The sequence below is a fragment of the Aedes albopictus genome, chromosome 2 (genome assembly GCF_035046485.1).
Source record: "Aedes albopictus strain Foshan chromosome 2, AalbF5, whole genome shotgun sequence".
In the NCBI taxonomy this organism is placed as follows: domain Eukaryota; kingdom Metazoa; phylum Arthropoda; class Insecta; order Diptera; family Culicidae; genus Aedes; species Aedes albopictus.
The window spans coordinates 504,149,368-504,171,063 of record NC_085137.1 but is presented as its reverse complement, the minus strand read 5'-3'; the positions used below and the strand labels follow the sequence as shown (position 1 = coordinate 504,171,063).

Sequence of the window (21,696 nt, the reverse complement as noted above, 5' to 3'; positions counted from 1 at the left end):
ACTGATTGGACTAATCACTTCAGATTAGTTCCAACGAAGCCGCTCAAAAACAGAATGGAGCTTTCCTTATTTCTCAGAGTGTATATAGCTACCCTCTCGATCGAGGAAGAAACGGGTGGAGATCATTCACATTTAGACTTGAGTAGATTAGTATGCGCTATCTTCGTTTTCTTCTGGACCCCAATTACTTAGTCGATCCATTTCCGGTGCTCGGTTGATTACTCGGCGATGTGCCTCGTCTCCGTACCATGAGCGGCGATCGTTTGGGGGACTTTGCCAGAACAATGCCATTTTCGCCCTCGGGCGAGGGAGACGATCCTCCTCCGGTGGCCGAGTTGCGACGAGAAGCGGACAACCGTACCATGGTATCCAGGTGCCGGAATCTAAAGAAGGTGATCGATTGAGTTAACATTTGACAACATGATCGTGATCAAGTAGGTTGCTTACCTTAGTGGCATATCATTTTTGGGCCCATCATCGGAGTTGGCAAACAGGAATGCCAAGGGCCAACTGATCCACGAGGCGGATCCCGGTGTTCTGCAAAAAGCAAGATCGTTAACTATTACCAAATTTGTGCTCTCAAGACAACTCGATCATACTTCGGCGATTGAACGGTCACTACCGTTCCGTCGGTGGACGGGGATGTACCTTCCGTTGAAATCCGCGGCGTTTGCGCCTTGTTGATGGCCGGGTTGTAGATCTTTGGATCGCTCACCATACGGACGAAGAATGATCGTTTCTGAGCCAGGGTGTGGGTCTTGCGGCGATCCACGATCTCCGTTACTTCGTCGGCTTGCTCCTTTTCGAGGATCTCCGCAGCGAAGTCGGTGATCACGTCCCAAGCAAAATCTGGAATTTGTTGGAGGAATTATATTAGCTGTAGATGGCGTGTTGATTTTTCTTTGGCTACCTACATACTTCGTTAACCCATTTCCGCCCAGTGATCTATTTATAGATCAGATGCCTCGAACGCCCAGTGATCTATTTATAGATCAGTAACTTTTGCGATAATTGCGGAGAAATTAAGCATTTTGGAAGACTGGTGTCTTCAGCAAAGTTGTTGAGAAGTTCAAGAACTCTTCGATAGTACGTAATTTAGTACGTATTCGCTCCAGTAGGTGGCACTAGTGATCACGAAACATTGTGCTTTGACAGGTGTTTCGTCAACAGCCATTGCCAATACTGTCGCATTCGTATCTTGAGAATCCGACTACATAGAGAAAAATTATGTTCAGCAAAGTTGATCAGGACATCAAGAGCTATCCGATAGTGAACTAGTTGGTTCTAGGTTTATCCGCTAGGTGGCGCTAGTGAGTCCTAAAAAATTTAAACCTCTGTATCTCGAGAATCCGACTACATAGAAGAATTTCGTCTTCGGCAAGGTTGATCAGGACATCGATAGCTATCCGATAGTGAACTAGTTGGTTCTAGGTTTATCCGTTAGATGGCGCTAGTGGGCTCTAAAAAAATAAACCTCTTTATCTCGAGAATCAGACTACATAGAAGAATTCTGTCTTCGGCAAAGTTGATCAGGACATCACCAGCTATCCGATAGTGAACTAGTTGATTGTAGGTTTGTCCGCTAGGTGGCGCTAGTGAGTCCAAAAAAAAATTAAACCTCTGTATCTCGAGAATCCGACTACATAGAAGAATTTCGTCTTCGGCAAGGTTGATCAGGACATCAATACCTACACTCAAACCTCCATTTAGGTAGGATCCATTTAGGTAAAATCTATTTAGGTCCCTCCATTTAGGTAACGTTACCTAAATAGAATTTGGTTGTGTTCAGAACAGTTGGAGTACTTAAGATTGATGACGTCATACCCGACATTAACCTATCATTCACCTGTTTTTATTTTGGCCTCCAAACCCAACATAGACCCAACAGTTGTTCGATGTTGGTCCAACAGTGGCCCAACATACGATAAAAATTTTCCCGACATTGACCCGACATTCAACAATTTTTCAGTCTGGCGGAATTTTTCAGGGTTTTTTGTGTTCCGTGCCCAGCTAGTCATTTGCATGACAATTCTCACCTGAGACCCTCCAAAACCCCCCAAAACGCCCCTGAAGCCCCTCCCCTACAGAAACTCCCTTGAAAGTTCTCTGAAACTCCGCATGACCATCTTCAAATCTCCTATTCGAGTCACTCTCCCTAGTTAAACTTCTTTGCAACCTTGTACTCCATTTAGGTAATGAACTGAATCCATTTAAGTAATGAATCCATTTAGGTAAAAATTCTATTTAGGCAGTCCCGTCCCGACCCATTACCTAAATGGAGGTTTTGGTGTATCCGATAGTGAACTAGTTGGTTCTAGGTTTATCCGTTAGGTGGCGCTAAGTCCTTAAAAATTTAAACCTCTATATCTCAAGAATCCGACTACATAGAAGAATTTTGTCTTCGACAAGGTTGATCAGGACATCAATTGCTATCCGATAGTGAACAGGTTAGTTCTATATTTATTCGTTAGGTTAGGTTAGGTTAGGTTAGGTTAGGTTAGGTGAGAATCCGACTACATAGAAGAATTTTGTCTTCGGCAAGGTTGATCAGGACATCAATAGCTATCCGATAGTGAACTAGTTCGTTCTAGGTTTATCCGTTAGGTGGCGCTAGTGAGTCCTTAAAAATTTAAACATCTATATCTCGAGAATCCGATTACATAGAAGAATTTCGTATTCGGCAAGGTTGATCCGGACATCAATATCTATCCGATAGTGAACTAGTTCGTTCTAGGTTTATCCTTTAGGTGACCTCTATATCTCGAGAATCCGACTACATAGAAGAATTTTGTCTTCGGCAAGGTTAATCAGGACATCAATAGCTATCCAATAGTGAAATAGTTGGATCTAGATTTATCCGTTAGGTGGTGCTAGTGAGTTCTAAAAAATTTAATCCTCTGTATCTCGAGAATCCAACTACATAGAAAAAAAATCGTGTACGGCAAAGTCGATCAGGACATCAACAGCTATTCGATAGTGAACTAGTTGATTGTAGGTATGTCCGCTAGGTGGCGCAAGTGGGCTCAAAAAATTCTGAATTTTTGTATCTTGAAAACCAGACTACATAGAAGAATTTTAATATCTCATCTTCGACAAGGTCGATCAGGACACCAAGAGCTAACCGATACTAAACTAGTTGGTTCTATGTTTATCCACTAGGTGGCGCTAGCGAGTCATAAAAATTCTTAACTTCTGTTTCTCAACAACCAGAGTACATAGAAATATTCTGTCTTCGGCAAAGTTGATCAGGACATCAAGAGCTATCCGATAGTGAACTTGTTGGTTCTAGGTTTATTCGTGAGGTGGCGCTAGTGAGTCCTAAAAAAATAAATCTCTGTATCTTGAGAATCCGACTACATAGAAGAATTTCGTCTTCGGCATGGTTGATCAGGACATCAATAGCTATCCGATAGTGAACTAGTTGGTTCTAGATTTATCCGTTAGGTGGCGCTAGTGAGTCCTAAAAAATTTAAACCTCTATATCTCGAGAATCCGATTACATAGAAGAATTTCGTCTTCGGCAAGGTTGATCAGGACATCAATAGCCATCCGATAGTGAACTAGTTCGTTCTAGGTTTATCCGTAAGGTGGCGCTAGAGAGTCCTTAAAAATTTAAACATCTATATCTCGAGAATCCGACTACATAGAAGAATTCTGTCTTCGGCAATCTCGATCAGGACATCAACAGCTATCCTATAGTGAACTAGTAGATTGTACACACCAAATTTTTTGGAACGTTTCCAGCACAAAAAAAATCAGCAACATAAATTGCTGAATTTCAGCAAAATTTTTGATGAATTTCACCACAGCGTTGCTGATCAACTGTCAAAATTGCTGGATGGTTCAGCAAGTTGAAAAATAATTGCTGATATTCAGTAAATTCGTATTGCTGAATGAAATCAGCACAAAAAAAATCAGCAAAGTTTGCTGAATACCAGCAAACAAAATTTGCAGTGTAGGTTTGTCCGCTAGGTTGCGCAAGTGGGCTCTAAAAATTCTGAACTTCTGTATCTCGAGAATCAGACTACATAGAAGAATTTTGACTTCGACAAGGTCAATCAGGACATCAAGAGCTACCCTATAGTGAACTAGTTGGTTGAAGGTTTGTCCGCTAGGTGGCGCAAATTCTAAACAAATATTGATATATTTTTTTTATGCAACAAGTTGCAAAATGATGATTTTTTCAGCACGAGTCGTACATTTATCCAACGTGGCTTGCCGAGTTGGATAAATACGACGAGTGCTGAAAAAATCGAGTTTTGCAACGACTTGCATACAAAATTTTTTGTAATTGCTAAAAATACCCATTCAGTATAATCCTTGGTATAATCTTGTTTCACGCACATGGATCAAGACGAACCACGTGGTAAGCATTCATGCTCGTCAGCATGGTGCTTTTGTTTGATCAGGTATGCTATGATAAGGCAGGTGTCAGAAATTTGCAAACTCCCGTCGTCGTCATACCGCACCATGGGTAAGAGGAAAAATAGGTTCTGCTGCTGATTCTACGCCTGATCTGCAGACTCAATCTGAATCTGAATAGTCCTGATTCGTATTCGAGCTGATCAGAGGATTTAGAAGTAGCGGCTGCGTCTAAGGTAGCCTCGAAAGTTATCAAAATGTGGGTTCTGGCAAAGGTGCCGAAAAGTGCTACTTTTCAGCACTCTTAAGAGTGCTGAAAAGTAGTACTTTTCGGCACTTTTCTTTTAGTGAAGAAAAGTAGGCCGTTTTAACATTACAACCGCGAGAGAAAAGTAGGGGAAAACGCAACGCAATTACAAAAAAGTAGTTTTACGATGAAATATAACTGCATGGCTGCTGATTGAACCATGTCTCGTGTCCGTAGAGGACCACCGGTCGTATTAGCGTTTTGTACATGGTGCATTTGGTGCGTAGGTGAATCTTTTTCGACCGCAGTTTCTTCTGGAGCCCGTAGTAGGCCCGACTACCGCTGATGATGCACCTCCTAATTTCACGGCTCACGTTGTTGTCAGCCGTCAGTAAGGATCCGAGGTAGACGAATTCCTCCACCACCTCGAAAGAATCCCCGTCTGTCGCAACATTGCTACCCAGACGGATCCGGTCGTGTTCGGTTCCGCCTAGCAGCATGTAATTTGTTTTTAAGGCATTCGCCACCAGTCCGACCTTTGCTGCTTCGCGTTTCAGGCGAGTATACAGCTCTGCACCCTTCCAAATGTTCTAGCGATAATGTCCATGTCGTCCGCAAAGCACACAAATTGACCGGATTTAGTGAATATCGTTCCCCGGCTATTTGGAGTTTTCGAATGAATGCTAAGATAATCTTTCGCTCTGTACTAGATAACGGTGTGTGGCGGGAGAGGGTGAGCCACGTGCTGGCAAAGCCAGAAGGATACGGTGGGCAGGATATACTACTAGAATGCCGAATATCAACCCATTTTATATAGAAATTATTAGAATGATGCATATTGAAATGCCTAAAAACTGTTGGAAACTATTCATTTATAAACTATTAGCAGATTGTTTTAGTTATTACTAATGTAATCCATTTCTAGAACATTTCAAACTGTAACTTTTTTATTAGGAGAATATCAACTATGATCAGTCATCTAAAATAGATTTACATAGCTCATAATAAAAAGGTAGCTGCGCAAAAAAAATTAAAAAAAAATATTTTTTCAACGTTTCACGTGAATATGCCCCACTGTGTATTAAAACAAAAATTTCACCGTAGATTTCCGTTTAAATGACTGCAATAACTTTCTTTTATGGGGTTGAGGTACTCCAGAAAAAATCAGACATCTACTGTGATTGTGGCATAATTCGGGCGTTAATGGGTTAATAGAAGTGAAGGAAGAGCTTAAGGAAGTTGTAATATATGAAATGAATACAGATCTTACTCACCGATATCTTCCACCATGGCATTCTGCGCCGTGGCGCAGAACCGAATCACATATCGCTCGTTGACCGATGCCGGTACCATATGAATCTTCCCGGATGCGTTGATACTGCTCAGCAGCTTCTCATTGATCCGATCCGAGCCCTTCAGCCGGAAGCACACCAGTCCCAGTTTGACGTCGTTGCACACCTCGAAGCGATTGTCCTTCAGGACTAACCTTTCGAACCGTTTCGCCAGGTCAATGTGATGCCGGATGTAGTTCTGCAGTCCGGTGATACCATAGCTTCGCAGAACGAACCACAGCTTTAGGGACCGGAATCGACGACTCAGTGGAACGCCCCAGTGGCGGTAGTCAATGGCCGAGTCTGAATATCCATGTTTCAGATACAGCGGATCAACCTGTAGAGACGGAAATTCTCAGAATTGACCCTTTTGACTGTAATTTCAGCGATTCCCTACCACTAAAGCCGAAGTCAGACGAATTCTATCGCGAACCCATAGCGTCGAACAGTCAAAGTTCGTCAGCAGCCACTTGTTCGGGTTGGTGTTAAACGAATCGGCGTAATCGATTCCCTTCAGCAAATACTTCAGTTCCGGGCAGATGAACGAGTTCCCAGCATACGCTGCGTCCACGTGTAACCAAACGCTCGGAAACCGCTGCAGGGCTTCTCCGATCTCGTTGATATCATCGAAAGCACAGGATCCCGTAGTGCCCAAGGTAGTCGACACGAAGAAAGGAATCAGGCCCTGCTGTTCGTCCTCCTCCATGGCCTAAAAATTATAACCTCCAATATCATCAGTTTCATTACGCTAACCCCTAACCTAATTAACAATCACCTTAACCAGCGTGTCGGCCCGAAGCGAACAATTTTCATCCGGTTCCAAAATCCTCAACTTTACGAAACAGATCATAGCAGCCTTCTCCACGCAGCTATGGGCCTCCTTGGAGCAGTAGGCCATCAACTTGGACAGCAGATGACCTTCTTCGACGAAAGGGTGCTGTTGCTTGAGATATTTGATGGCCTGTGCTCGGGCGGCCAGCATCGTTACCAGGACGCATTCCGAGGCAGATGTCTGCGAGATGGGCACGGTACGAAAAAAAAACAGGCGCTAAATAGGTTATGATTCCACTTAGATGCCCTCTGAGGTGGCGCTTCAAATTACCTGAATGACACCGCCTCCTTTGCTGCCCGGTTTCAGCGCAAGAAAGTGATCCGGTAGACCGATTGCTTTGCCTGGAACGGGAAAAACGAGAACGAACGTTGTTTTAATAAATACATTTTCCTCCTCTTTTCATTTCTCTTTCAGATAAGGGGCAGCTTGCTTAGTAGGAGTTGAGTTCAAACTTTTGCTGGACCAACACCGGAGCAGAACGGGGTAAGTGACAGTTTGTTTTAATGTGATAATGCTGCGGTCAGCTCAGTGTAATCGAATTAAAAAGCAATTTATGGTTCGTGGGAAAAGTTATGCTTCGATACTGCTGTGCTCTGGTGGAAATTTAAAATTAGTGCATGCAGCAGTTCAAATTCAAAACTATCATTTGTAAACTATACAAGCCAAAATGTTCATAGAGAAGTTCTCTTTTGATATTACCTTGAAAATATGCCAATTTCACATATAGCAAAAGAACAATAAAATAGTTTTTTTTAATAATGTGCAATAGTCCTAGAGCGACGTTTCGGGGCCTTGTACTGCGGACTTGTTCAGAGATTCGGGATTTTTTCCAGTTTTCGGACTTGGGATTCCGTAAGATTTTTATCCAAGATTCCTCAAAGAAATCCTCTACTGTTTTTCTACGAATTTGTTCCTGGGCTTCTCCAAGAGTTTCAGGAGTTCCTGGAGGAATATCAGACGAAGCCTACTAGGAATTTCAGAAAAAAAAATTAGCTGTTAGAACTTATGAAAGAATTCCAGAATGAACTTCTAGAGGAATTCAAGAAAGATCTGCAGGAAATTCAAACGGAACTCTTGGAAGAAACTAAGAAGAATTCCTAGATGAATCCATGAAAGAGCTCCTGGACAAGTCCCGGAAGCAGATTGTGGAAGAATTCCAGAAGAACTTTCGGGAATATCCCTGCAAGATCTCCCAAAGGAATCCCAGAAGAAGTTCTCGAAGGAACCCACGAAGGAGTTCCTGAAGAAATTCCTGATAGAGGCGTAAAATAAATTCTCGGAATTCTTGTAGCAATCCCAGAAGTAGTTTATGGAAAGATCCCCGAAGGAGCCCCTGGAAGAATTCTGGAGATTTTTTTTTTGAGAAATACTGAAAGAAGTTCTTGAAGTATTCCTAGAATGATCTCAGAAAGATTTTCTGAAGAAATCTGCAGGAGGAATCTCGTATGAAATTCCTGGAAGGAATTCCGGACGGAATTTTGGAAGGAGTTTATGTTGGAGTAGACGAGAGTACAGTATGACCCATAAAAAAAATGCGACAGTTTTCAAAGTCATCGTTCCCCTACTTCGAACTGATTAACCTCGCATGTATCTATTGGATAGTATAGTAGAGCCACTAATCTTATAATGGCAAAGGAACATAGACTGATTCCATGCAAATATAACGTTGAACATATGGATGTCGAAATCGTCCACGCGCCAGAGGCCGTTTTTTAAGGATATAATTTTCTTTCAATTGCTTTCAATCACATTCAATCAAATTTTATTTTCAAAATAGTACTTTTATGGCTGGATAAGGTCTTCAGGAGTTGTTTGGTTCGTCGGACAAGCACGAAAAAAATATTAACTTATAAATTAAGAGACATTTTGGGAAAATTGAATTATTTGACAAATGATAATTTTTAGAAAATATTATGTTTTAAGCATGAAATTGTTTTTAAGTATATAGTATTTGTACCTATTATAAAGGTAGGTATATATGCCTTCATCGACAAAAAAATGTTTTGAAAAATGTTCTAACAGTGTTAAATTTTTTATTAATGTATCTTAAATACGGTTTTTAATATGTAGCACCTTTTTTAGTTTTTGTTTCCTAAACATTTGAAATTATTTTTAAAATATTTTTCAAACATGGGCGTATTAAAGAGTACATATTTCTTCATGGTTTCCATGTGTATAAAAGTTTTTATCTTAGTTCATTTGGCTATGAAAATTATAGGAAAACTTGATTTTATTTAGAAATTGTTAACAATTATAAGGTATCCCATATACGTAACCAATGAATATTTTGACAAAAATTTTAGAGATCCTGTATGACAATGATCTCCTTATTGTATCCTAATCCAAAAAAGTTTAATTCATTGGGATTATTTCATTAAAAATCATCAAATACTGCAAAAAAATGGAATGTCGCATTTTTTTATGGGTCATACTGTAGAGTAGTGGCAGCCCCTCATAAGATGAACAGAAAACCAGGAATTGGGAACCTCTGATGGATGACAGATGACTGTGTGTGTCTCAGTGTATGCGTGTGTAAAAGACGAAACATAAATTGCAGATAATTACAACGTTGTTTGTTTGTTATTATTTTCCTTAATCCGTACTACCTCGTCGACGAGAATATATGTTTGATAAAACACGCATTCGACGTTGCATATTTTCTTCGCCCTATCACACGAATCCCGGGACGGGTGTAATTGTCCGGTCGAACGGTTGGTACCGTGTCTACTGCGCCTGGGTTTCCATCAGTTTGGAATTCCTGGAGGATTCCCAGAACTCCTTCAGAAATCCTCAGATGTCTCAAAAAAAAACTAAAAGAATACTAAAAGAAGTTCCAGGCGGAACCTTTAAGAAATCTCAGAAAGGATCCCAGAGGGAACTTCTGGATGAACCCCAAAAACAATCTCAGCTAGAGCTCTCTGAGGAATTACAGAAAGATATTCTAGAAATATTCTAGAATAAATTTGTGGAGAAACCATGGAAGAAAATCCGGGAGTGATTTCGGGAAATTTCCCAAAATATTTTTCCCGAGCTTACTCCTCCTAGAAGGAATTCCCGAAGTAATCTCGGAATGAATTTCTAGATAAATTTCGGGAGGACTTCTGAAGGAATTTATGAACTCCTGAAGTAATCTCAGAAGGTATTTCCTATAAAAAATCTCTGGAAGAATCACGGGAGTACTTGCTGGAGGAATCCTGGCAAGAGCTTTTGAAGGAATCCCAGACGGAATCTTTTTAAGAATCTCATGCGAAACTCCTGGAAGACCCCCAAAGGGAATTTCTGAAAGAATCCTAAATAAACCCTCGGAAGAAGTGCCCTAGAGGGATTTCTTATAGAATACCCTCTGAGATTCTAAAAAATAATTCCGAGATTCATTCAGGATTACTTCGTTTAGGATTACCCCAGCATTTTTTGTTGATATTCCTGCAGGAATTTCTTCCGTTGTTTCTCCACAAATTTATTCTAGGATCCATCAAGCTTTCTCAGGGACCTACATCTGAGATTCTTTCTAGAATTCCTTCAGATGTTCCCTCTGGGACCTCTTCTGAGATTCACAAAAGATCCCAACTATAATTCCTCCAGAAACTCCTTCCAGGATTTCTACAGAGACTCCTTCAAGGGTTTTCTGCCAGACTTTCTTAAGGAGTTCTGGAAATTTTTCAGGAATTCCATTCGCTGTTCTCCTAATAGTTTTTATGTCTTCAAAAGTTTTTCTTTTACTTAAATAAGGTATTACTTGAAAATATTCCGAGGAGTTTCAGCAATTTCTTCCAGGAATTTAACCCTCTAATACCCAAATTTTTGATTTTGACCTAAATATCATTTTTCGTCATCTAAAATCGATTTAAACATGTTTTGGAAGAAAATTCTTTTTAATTCTCGATTTCGTGAATTTCAGTTTTGATTTTTCTAATTTTTATTTTTGACCATCCCCACACTTTTATATTTTTCCTGGAAGCCAATTTGGGGAACGGATTTTTTGAGATGAAAACATTTTGAGATTTTATGATTATTGTTGAAATATTATTATTTTAAGTTTTTTTCACAGAAAATTTCATTTTCCGTGTAATTTTAAGGAAAATAATTTTAGAGTGTATTCTATTCCCTAAAACTGTTAAACAAGGATAGAATGATTTGGGAAAAATTTGATATATGTTAATTGTAGTGATTCAATACAAAATAAACAATGACTTCTAAAAGGTGACTAAAACATCAATTTTTCAATGATTTTTAAAAAATGTAAATACGCTTTAAAATACACCAAAAACCATTTTGAGATATACAAAACAGTCCTAAATATCATCCAAAAATATAAAAAAAAAATGATTTTCCAAAAAACAAAAATTACGAAAATGCTCAAACTATACCCCGTCTAAAGGCGGGATTGGGTATTAGAGGGTTAACGCGAGATTCCTCCTGGAGTTCCTTCTGGAATGTCTTCAAGGATCCTTTCTGAGCTCCTTCGAGAAATCCTACAAGAACTCCTTTCGGTATAAACTTCTCCAGGATTCTTCCAGGAGCTCCTTCCGGGATTCTTTCAGGTATTACTTCAGGGATTTCTTTAAGAATTCCTTTCGAGATTCCTACGGTAATTCCACCAGGAACTCCTTCCGGGATTCCTCCGAGAACCTTTTCTGGGACTTCTGGAATTGCTTCCAGGATTCTTTTGGGAACTTCTTCTGGGATTACTTCGGGAACTTCTTCTGGGCTTTTGTCAGAAATTGATTCTGGAAGTACTTTAGGAACTCCTTTTTGGATTTCTTATGGAACTCCTACCAAAAGTTTTCAGGGAACTTCTTCTGGAAATCTTTCAGAAACTGTTTCCAGGATTTCTTCAGAAACTTTTGGAACTGTTTCCTGTTTTTTTTTTCAAGAGTTCCGTTTGGAATTCCTGCATATCCTTCTGGGATTACTCCGTAAGTTTAATCTGAAATTCTTTCAGATGTTTCTAATAGAAATCCTCCAGGAGTTCATTGGGGAATTCCTCCAGAAGTATTACGTGGAATTTCTCTGCCCTTTTTGTTTATGGAATTCCTCATGAAGTTCCTTCAGGATTTCCTTGAGGTAATACATTAGCAAGTTCCTTCTGGTTTTCCTCCAACAGTTGCTTTCGGAATTTCATGCTTCCAGGAATAACTTTTGGAAGTCGAAAAAAAAAACTCCTAAAACAATTCAAACGAAGCTGTTTGGAGAATCCCGGATGGAATTCCTGGAGCTCCTTGAGAAATCCCAGAAGAAGTTCCTCGGAAGAGTCCCAGAAGGAATGCTCAAAGTAGTTCCTAGAACATCTCAGATGGAGTCTCAGAAGAAGCTAAGAAGAATTTCGTGGAAAATGTCCTATATAGGAAATTACAAGCAAGCGTAAGATCACTTGGAGCAAGTACAATTTTGTCCCAATTCACCAAAAGGTTTGTGTAGATGTGCGGTTCACAGGAGTTTCCTCTAATAGACCGAGTATCCGTAGACGGTAAGTGCAAGAAAGTGCTTCTTATTTGAGATAAATGTGTAGTGGGGAAACGTCAAAGAGAACTTCGAGCGCTGCCGTACGAGTTGAAGAGAACGCTCCAGATATCGCCATTAAGCCCATCCTTTGAAGATGGCCTAACTTTGATTGGACCGTTCTCACTTCGCCCTTTTACCACCACACAAGACATCCATAGGCCAGTATTGGACGAACAACAGTTGTGTAAATCCATTTGATATACTTGGGTTTCAGACCCCAATTGTACCAAAGGTTCGCCGGCATTACCCGAAGGCCATACAAGCTTTCTTCATTCTGAACTCAACATTAGGTGTCCAGGAAAGCTTGTAATCAAGAATGACTCCAACGTACTTTACCTGTTCAGTCACATTGATTTCAAAATCAAAGAAACGCAAATGTCGAACACCATTACGGTTTCGCTTTTCCGTGAAAAGAAAAGAACAATAGATGTTTTACTCGGATTTACCGAAAGGCCATATTGGCGACACCTGCCCTCAACTACGTGAAGGGCGTTTTGCATCAGGTCGAAAAGGGTGGTTATACACATACCAACTAACAATGTTAGGTAGTCGTCAGCAAAACCATAAGTAGGAAAACCGCTATTATTGAGTTGCCTCAATAGCGTATCTGCTACGAGATTCCACAAAAGCGGTGGTAAGACTCCCCCTTGGGGGCATCCACAAACACTCAATTTCCTAATCCCTTCTAGACGAAATGTCGCCTGTCGGGAAGAAATATCGGTTTTTAAGCATTTGATGAATCCAATTGGAAATCATTGAAGATATAACATGACTCCGTGCGGCTTCCAATATGGCATCGAAAGGCACATTGTCAAAGGCACCTCCGATATCTAGGAAAACACCCAAACAAGATTGCTTTTGAGTGAATGCTTTCTCGATATCGTAAACAACCTTGTGTAACAGAGTCACAGTGGACTTACCAGATTGGTAGGCATGTTGGTTCACATGAAGATGCACGTTGGCCAGATGAACATCACGGATGTGATGATCCACAATACGTTCTAAGCATTTCAGAAAAAAGAGGTCAAACTGAGAGGTCTGAAACTCTTTGCTTCCTTATACGACGCACGACCCACTTTCGGAATTTGGCCACAACCAAATCAGTAAAAAGATCCCAGTTTGTTGATCGGGGATTTCTGAAACGCAATGTTTACGAAGTAACATTTAAATGTTTAAAACAGGTGTAGCGATGGTCAGATAAAGATTCTTCATCTGACACATACCAATTGGTAAGCTCGTGACTAATTCTTCTTGAGCTAAGCGTTATGTCTAACACTTCCTCTCTAGCAGATGATCTGTACTACTTAAGTACTCCATCAAACTGGAACCTCTCAAGTTAATGTCTGAGCTGCCTCAGATGATATGGTGAGCATTAGCATCACTGCCAATAATTAGCGGAAGGCCTTTTGAAGTGCAGTATGCGATGACTTGTTTGAAAGCATCAGTAGGGGATGGTCCATCATGCGGTAAATACACCGAACAATAGACGTATTTCCTGTTGAGGTTTCCAACAGATACATCAATTGTGATAGCACATACATATCTGGTGGTTAGTTCAAAGATGAGTGTAACAACTATTGCGTTGTTGACAAGCACACAGACTCGAGGCATGACACGCGAGTTTGCCATTTCATGTTTACTGAAAGTGGCAAACAGCGGGTTCACAAGGTTTTCTAGATAGAAATTTCCCTTACGAAAGTAAGGTTCTTGGACCAAGGCCACTTGAGTTGTACCATTTTGCAGTCTGCAAAGATTGATCGTTGTTGTTCTTTTATGCTGAAGATTGATCTGATCTATCCTAACCGTAGCGACTACCAAACTAGGTAAGATCAAACTCTTCGCAATAACAGCACAACAAAGAACAATAGCAACAAAACCAGATCGGTATCGATTGGAAACGCCAAAGGCGAGAATACACAGAATACACTTTGTAAATCGCAACATTTTCATAAGCTCGACCTTATTTAGCCTCAAATGAGACTAAAGAAGGGCAGCTGATTGTCTCGGAGAAACACATGGCCCACTGCACCATTGCTCCGGTTAGCGCAGTAAGGGCAACATACTGTGGAGGGCGCCCTGGTACTCCACAGGCTCCATTTGCGGTTAGTTTTTCATTAGACCCCCCTAGCCATTCATTCCTAGACACGGTAAGCATAAAGCCGCATCACACCATAAATTAGGGGTCACCTGTTGGTGGATTCTTACCACCGAAACATGCCGTCCGTAGTGTTATTCTCAGCCAATTGAGACAATCGCTACCGACACTACACAGCTATCTAGGCTGATCGTGAATAGTAGTTAATATTGATGATCAACTTCATACGGGCTCGAACAGCCGTAAAAAAACGTGACACTTCTGAAGGAACACATGGAAGATTTTCTGAAATAACCTGTAACATGATGCTTTTATTTTGGGAAGTTTTCTTTGGAGACCGTCGTAATAAAGTTGAAAATCCTGGGTACACTTGCTTTTAGCAGCATGAATTTACTAGTTTTCAGGTGATGCTAAACATTTCAAACTGATCCATTTTTTAAGTGATTACGTACTTATGACGAGTAGTGTACATCGGAATGATCTCAGCAAAAAATCCTGGAGAAATCCTAGTAGGAATATATAATGTTACTCCAAGAGAAATTTCCAAAGGAATCCTGGAAAAAATGTTTAGAGGAATGACATAAAGAATTTCTATAGGAATCCTTGGAGAAATCTCTGGAAAAATGCTTGGAATAACACGAATTACACGAAGGATATGTATATGAAACGTGTAAGATACGTCTGAAGCAATCCCAACAAGAATCAGGCATTGTGGATAAATTCTTAGAGGGTTTTCCAAAGATTTCTCTTGGAATGCCTGATGAAATTCTCTAAAAACTACTGCTGGAATTGCAAAAGAAATACTTTCAAGGATTTCGCCAGGAATGTATTCTGGGATTCCTCTAGGGAGTCCACTTGAACCTCCTGCATGACTTCTGGATTCGTCCAAGGAATTCTCCAAGATGTTTTTTTTTTCATGAATTCCCCTATGGATTTTTCCGAAAATTTATGCAATAATTCCTACTGGGATTCTTCCAGAAATTCTTCTTGAGACACCTTAAGGGATTTCTCCAACAGTTTCTGCCGGTGATACCTTCAGGGCTTTTTTTTTAAAGATAACTCCAAGAATTCTTTTAGAAACTTCTGCAATGGTTCAATTAGTCAAATCATCACTAGACATTCTTGCTTAGATTCTTCCAGCAATTCCTACTGTAATTTATTCATAACATGCTCCTCAGTGTGAGTGGAAGTGAACGCGGTTTCAATATGGAAATGAGCTCTTGTTCTTGTACCGACTTTTCGAACCCTCTAAGCAGAATACCCTCTTTGAATGAATGTACGAAACTGATTACACTCATTCTGCACTGTGCACATTTTCAGTACGAAATGCTATCCCTGCCTACTGGAAATCCTCTTGAGATTATATTATTAGGAACTACTGCTGGAATTTCTCCAGGACTGCAACTGGAATTCATTTGAACATTTATGGTAGGAATTCTCCAAGATATGTTTGGATTTGCCATAAAAAGCCTCCAGGAATTCCTAGCGGACTCTCAAGAGCAATAATTTGAGACACCCCTGCTGAAAATGCTTGAGAAATCTGAGCAAGAATTTCTGAAATTCTAGTAGGAATTTCTGGAGAAATTCCAACAGTTCTTATTGCATGTATTCCAAAGAGAATTCTTAGAGAAATCTCTGAAAGAATCATAGTAGGAATTTCTAGATGAACTTCAAGAGTTGCTGAAATAGCTAGATAAATCTTTTGAGATATCCTCTTGGAATTCCCCCAGGAATGCCTGGTGGGCATTTCCAGAAATTTCTGCTGGAATTTCTCCAAGGATTTCTGCAGAAATTGGTCGGTTGATTGATTTGGGAATTAGGGATTCCTCTAGGAATTTCTCTCGGAATACCTCGAGAAATTCTTGCTAGGATTACTTCAGAAACTTTTACCAGGATTTCTTCAAGCATTTGTGCTGGGATATCTCAAGCATTTCTAGATGGTATATCTGGAGATATTTCTCTTAAGCGTCTTCCATGAATTCCTGGAATATTTCAAGCAGGAATTGCTTGTGGAATCCCAGCAAGACTTCTTGGATGATTCCCACACCGCATTTCAGCAGCATTCGAGCAATTTCAACAGAACTTTTAAAATGAATTTGAAGAGGGTTTCCACCAAGAATATGAAAATAAATTTTGGGAAGAGTTCCTAGGAAATTCTGAAAGAATATTTTTATAGGAACTCATAGAGAAGTCACAGCAGGAATTGCTTAATTATTTTAATAAAGCTAATAATAGGAGGAATCCCAACAATAATTTCTGCAGATAATTCCAGAGGAATTCTTGTATGAATTCCAAGAGGAATTCTGTAGGAATCCTTGAGAAGGTCTCTAGATAGAACCACATGAGGAATTCCCGAAGGGAACCCAGCAGACATTCTTGAAGAAATTCCAAGAGAAATTTGTGAGAAAAACTTTGGAAAATCCCCGTAGAAATCACAAAAAGGAATTTGTGCAGGAATCCCAATAAGCTCAAGATTTCCTAGAGAAATTTGCGCACAAATGCAAAGAAAAACTCTTAACGGAATCTTTTCAGAATATTGAGAAATCTTTGGATAAATTATTTTGGAATTCTACGATTCTTCTACCATGCATGGTAAGGTTTTTTTCAAGAATTCTTGATGAGATTTTTCAAAAAAAAAAATAAGCTGGGATTTCTTTAGTAATTGCTCTTAGGACTCCATCAGAAATTCCTGAAGCAATTCCATCAAGAATTCCCGAGAGAAACTCAAGTGGATTTCCAGCAAGAATTACTTGGTAAATTCTTAGAAAAAAATTTGTAGGAATTCTTTTAGAAATACGTACACGATTTTTTTTTTCTTAATATGCGCTGGTTCTGGGTACCAAGGTTAATGCTGCAATAAACCATTGATTTGAGTGATTTTGTGGTTCATCTGGAGGTTAATACTGGCAAAACTGTAAGTTTTCAATGTAGTATATCGATTGAATGAAATTTTTTTTTTTACTATAGCGTTCTCTATTGCTTCTTATCCTTGGACAGAATAGTGTATTTCGACTACCACTTGTAGTCTTCCTTTAGTGTCAGTAAAGCGTAAAAGGTTCAAAACTCATTTCACTCAATCGAAGAACAAAAAACCCTATGCCAACAGTATTAAATGTATGTAAAACTCAACCCACCAAAGATATCCAAATATGGTGAGGTGTATCCAAACATTCAACAAACCATCCAAGAAACGTGCGCAATGGTATTCTCTCACATGATCTTGAATTTACCTTCCGCTTCTGACGTTCTCACCGATAGAATGCTATTTTCCGATATTTTATGAATAAACAAAAAAAAAACTCGTTACGGTGGTACGTCATCAGGGTAAGTTTATACTACATTTTTTTTCTGATGTTTCAAACCGATGTAAAGAGTATACGCATCATGAATGAAGTTGAGAAGAAAAACAATGACGTTCAGTTCAAAATAAATCATTATCAAAGCGGGTCATTCGCTCAGCATCTACGTCTTTGGCCGCGTATGGTCTAAAAATATACTTCTCCATTCAAAAATGTGTATACATTCACGATGATTGACTTATAAATCGCGCCTTCGCCACGCTCCCATCATCCACAGTGCCAGATGTGTGTGCGGAGCGGAGAAAACGAAAGCGCCACCCCTCACCATTGCGTTGTTGCAGACTATTCGCCGTCGGATTCGGGGATAATTTATTACTTTTTAATTGGTTGGATATGAACGCAGACAGGAGAACACTGTTCACACGTTCTGAATGATTTGCTCATCCACATCTGTCCGTCGTCAGTACCAACGATGATGCGAGCAGGGATGCCACATATACAGATTTTTCTGTAATCATGCAGATTTTCTTGCAGCTTTTCATACAGAATTCTGTATACCAATATTTACAGATTTTTGGAAATAATACAGATTATACAGATTTTTTACAAACTTACAGAATTTCAAACAGATTTTTCGCGAAATATTACAGATTTCATACAGATTTTTGACAAAAAATGGTGATACAGATTATAAAGATTTTTGAAAGGCAAAATACAGATTTAAATGTGGCAACACTGGATGCGAGACGAGAGGAACATGACGTCCAAGACGGGTCGTCTTTAACTAGCTGCTAATGACGTTCAACAATCCCACACACACACACGACCTTCGTTAGCAACGGGCGTGTGTCTTCACTCTATTTATTAGCTGACAAGTTGTGAGTAATTATTATACGTGACTTATTACTAAGACACTTTGTAAGGCTCAGGATGAGGGGCGGAGCATGAACGATGATAACAGCAGGTACAAATCGACCTTCGATAGCTCAGTTGGTAGAGCGGTGGACTGTAGAGCACAGAAAGAGATTCAGTAATCCATAGGTCGCTGGTTCAAATCCGGCTCGAAGGAGTTTTTTTATTAAGAAACATAGACACTAGAAGGTCTATACAGCCGAAGCGATTAACACGTGGGTATTTAGTGAGAATATGCTGAGCGTGTCGGGTTCGATTCCCGGAGAGTCTAGAAACTTTTCGTAATGGAGAATTTCTTGGGCATAGAATTGGATATTTTCGTACCGGCCACACAATATAGAATCTGCAAATGGTCTTTGGCAGAGGAATCTCTCAGTTAATAATTATGGAAGTGTTCATAGAACACAACGCTTAGAAGCAGACTTTGTCCACGTTAGGACATTACGTCAAAAAGAATAAGAAGAATAAGAAATGACACTTGTTTGATACCAGTCAAATTTTAGCATACGTTTGTAGTAGGTATAACTATTACAACAATATTCAAATGTAAATGCAAAATAAAATATTGAATTTATATCATTTTTTGGCTCGTATGAATTGAAAGTAGTAAACTAGAGTAACAGTAAGCTCTTTATTACATGTTTGGCAGTAAGTAAATACTACTTGTGGAACATATTCGTATGAATAAAAACTTTCGAACATACGACAATCAAAACATTCGGTATGAATAAAAGTGGTATACACTGCAAGCTTTGGGTAGCTAACCCTAGAGATTGCCACTGTTGATGTAGTAATTCCGATGAAAATCCTAAGGTAGTTTGGACATTACGATGCAATATCTGCATTTTTTTTTTTTTTTTTTTGTAAAAACGTGAGATAACGTATTACTGACAATAGTAAACTCTAGAGAAATTTTGTGAACTGTTTCAATTATTAGGATTTTCTTCAGAGATTTGTTTAGGGATATGTTTGAAAATCTATTCAGAAATCTTCCGAAAAATTCCTCTGAAAACTTCTCCTGAAATTGTATGCAAGATTCTTGCTTGAAATATTAGGATTTCTTTGGATTTACGAGATTTTTCCTTGAATTTTCGCCGCAATTTCTTCTTCGTACTATTACGTAGTTCCTAGTGAATTCTTGCCGCGCTTTGTCCAGAAGTCCTAATTTTTGCTGAGAGTTTCTTCCAAGATTCCATCCAGGGTTTTTCTCGCAGAGTTCTTTCGCAAAGTGTTTCGTGTTTCTCCCGGGTTTTCTGATATTTGTTCCTGGGATTTGTACAAGAGTTCATGCTAGAATTTCTGCAAGCGTCTTTTGTGGAATTTCTGCAAGAGTACTTCCCGGAAGAGATGGGAACACTCACTTACAAAGTGTTACACTCACTTGCTCTTGTCTCGGCACAGAAGCCTGCTATCAAGAAACAAAGCAAAAGTCGTCCATACACCTTTTCTTGATAGAACGAGATGATAATGAGATGAGAAACCAACAAGTGAGTGTTCCCATCCGTGCTTCCCGGGATTTCTTCGTGAGACCCAACCAAAATTCTCTCAAACTTACTTCGGGGATTTCTCTTTGTGGTTTTTCTCGGATTTTCCTATCGTCCCGGAGTTTTTGCGATACTTCTGTTGAACTTCTTGCAAAGTTTTCTTCCGAAGAACTTTCCGGGTTTATTCTGCAGTTTATTGGCAGATTTCTCCCGTCATTCCTCCGGAAATTTATCTCAAAGAATTCCCGGTTTCTACCTTTTTTACCATTTTTAATTCTCATTATATTTCCACTCAAGAGAACTGCCTGGATATGATGAAGCCCCTGAAGGAATCACTGCAGGAATTTCAGGAAAAACCACATAAGGAACTCATGGAGGAATCCCTTATGGAACTCCCAAAGAATACACAAAAGAAAATTTCAGGTGGAATCGCTAGATGAACTTCATGAGGAATCCCTGAAGGAACTCCTGGAAGAATTTCTGAATGAATCTCTGAAGGAGTTCCCGTAGGAGTCCTTGAAGGTGTTCCTGGAAAAATCTCTAAAGCAATTCCAAGAGCCATTTCTTCGAAAGTATTTCTGTAGATGAAAAAACATATAAAGGAATCCTAAAATTAACTCCAGGAAAAACGCCGGACGAATTTCTGAGGGAATCCCTGAAGGAACACCTGAATGAAATCCTGAGGAAATTGATGATGGATTTCAAAAAGAAATTCCTGTGGCAATCCCTGAAAGAGTTCCTATAGGAATCTCAGAAGGCGTTTCCGGAGGAATCCCTGAAAGAGTTGCAGAAGGAGGCCTTGGAGGAATACCAGGAAAAAAATATCCAGCAATTCCAGGAGGAATTCCTCAAAAAAGTACCGGGAAAAATCCCTGAAGGTTTTCATGGAATAATCCTAAAAAAACTATATTCTAGAGGAATCCTAAAACGATTACCAAGAGAAACCCCTGACAGATTTTTAAGAGGGATTCTTGAAGAAATTATTGAAAATTTTCTTGGAAAAATTCCTGCAGAAATCCATGAAAATCTTTCTGGAATAATAAATGAAGAAATCCCTGAAGAATCTTTGAAAAAAACTCTTGGGGAAATCTCTCCAGCAATTTCAGAAGGAATCCCTGAAGAAAATCCAGTAGGAATCTCAGGAGAATTTCTGAAAGAATCTTTGAAAAAAAAAATACTGGAGAAGGACTTTCTGGTGAAAATTTTTAGAAACTCCTGAAAAAAATCCTGGAGGAGTCTCTCAAGAAATTTAAAAAAACCCTCGAGGAGCTCGAGGCGAAATTCCTCCAAGAATTCCAGGAGGAATTACTGAAAGACTTTCTTGAAAAATCTCCCAAGAAATTTCTAAAGGAATCCCAATAGGAGATCCTGAAGAAATTCCTGCAGAAATCTATGAAGGAATTCCTGGAGAAATCGCTGAAGGAGTCCTTGGGGAAATCCTGTAGAAATCGTACTAACAAAATCCAGGAAAAATCACTCTTAGAATTTCAGGGAAAAATTTCTGGAGAAATCCTCGCGAAATTCCGCAAAGAATTCTAGGAGAAATCCTCGAAAGAGTGCCTTGAGAAATCTCTGAAGGAATTCCTGGATAAATTTACTCATGCATTGGTGGGCATCGTCTAAGATAATGTA

General features: G+C 39.5%; 3 protein-coding genes and 1 non-coding gene across 6 annotated transcripts in view; 3 read left to right on the top strand and 1 right to left on the bottom strand.

The window, feature by feature from the left end:
- Window positions 1-21,696, top strand: part of LOC109407819 (ribonuclease P protein subunit p25-like protein) — a 606,744-nt gene that overhangs the window by 104,488 nt on the left and 480,560 nt on the right. The window lies entirely within an intron of this gene.
- The window catches only part of LOC134288728 (aromatic-L-amino-acid decarboxylase), a 30,903-nt gene continuing 9,270 nt past the window's right edge, over window positions 64-21,696 (bottom strand). Inside the window, exons 3-9 of the mRNA XM_062854481.1 lie at window positions 7,043-7,113; window positions 6,716-6,952; window positions 6,338-6,649; window positions 5,884-6,277; window positions 600-849; window positions 448-537; window positions 64-383 (exon numbers count right to left, since the gene is read on the bottom strand). Coding sequence (XP_062710465.1) covers window positions 185-383; window positions 448-537; window positions 600-849; window positions 5,884-6,277; window positions 6,338-6,649; window positions 6,716-6,952; window positions 7,043-7,113 — 1,553 coding nt within the window. The 3' untranslated portion in view covers window positions 64-184. The remainder of the gene's footprint in view (window positions 384-447; window positions 538-599; window positions 850-5,883; window positions 6,278-6,337; window positions 6,650-6,715; window positions 6,953-7,042; window positions 7,114-21,696) is intronic.
- The window catches only part of LOC134288726 (ribonuclease P protein subunit p25-like protein), a 47,912-nt gene continuing 33,275 nt past the window's right edge, over window positions 7,060-21,696 (top strand). The window contains exon 1 of the mRNA XM_062854478.1: window positions 7,060-7,255. The gene's annotated coding sequence lies outside the window, so the exon portion shown is untranslated. The remainder of the gene's footprint in view (window positions 7,256-21,696) is intronic.
- Window positions 18,644-18,737, top strand: Trnay-gua (transfer RNA tyrosine (anticodon GUA)). Its single transcript has 2 exons — window positions 18,644-18,680; window positions 18,702-18,737. It is a non-coding gene; the product is annotated as a tRNA-Tyr (tRNA).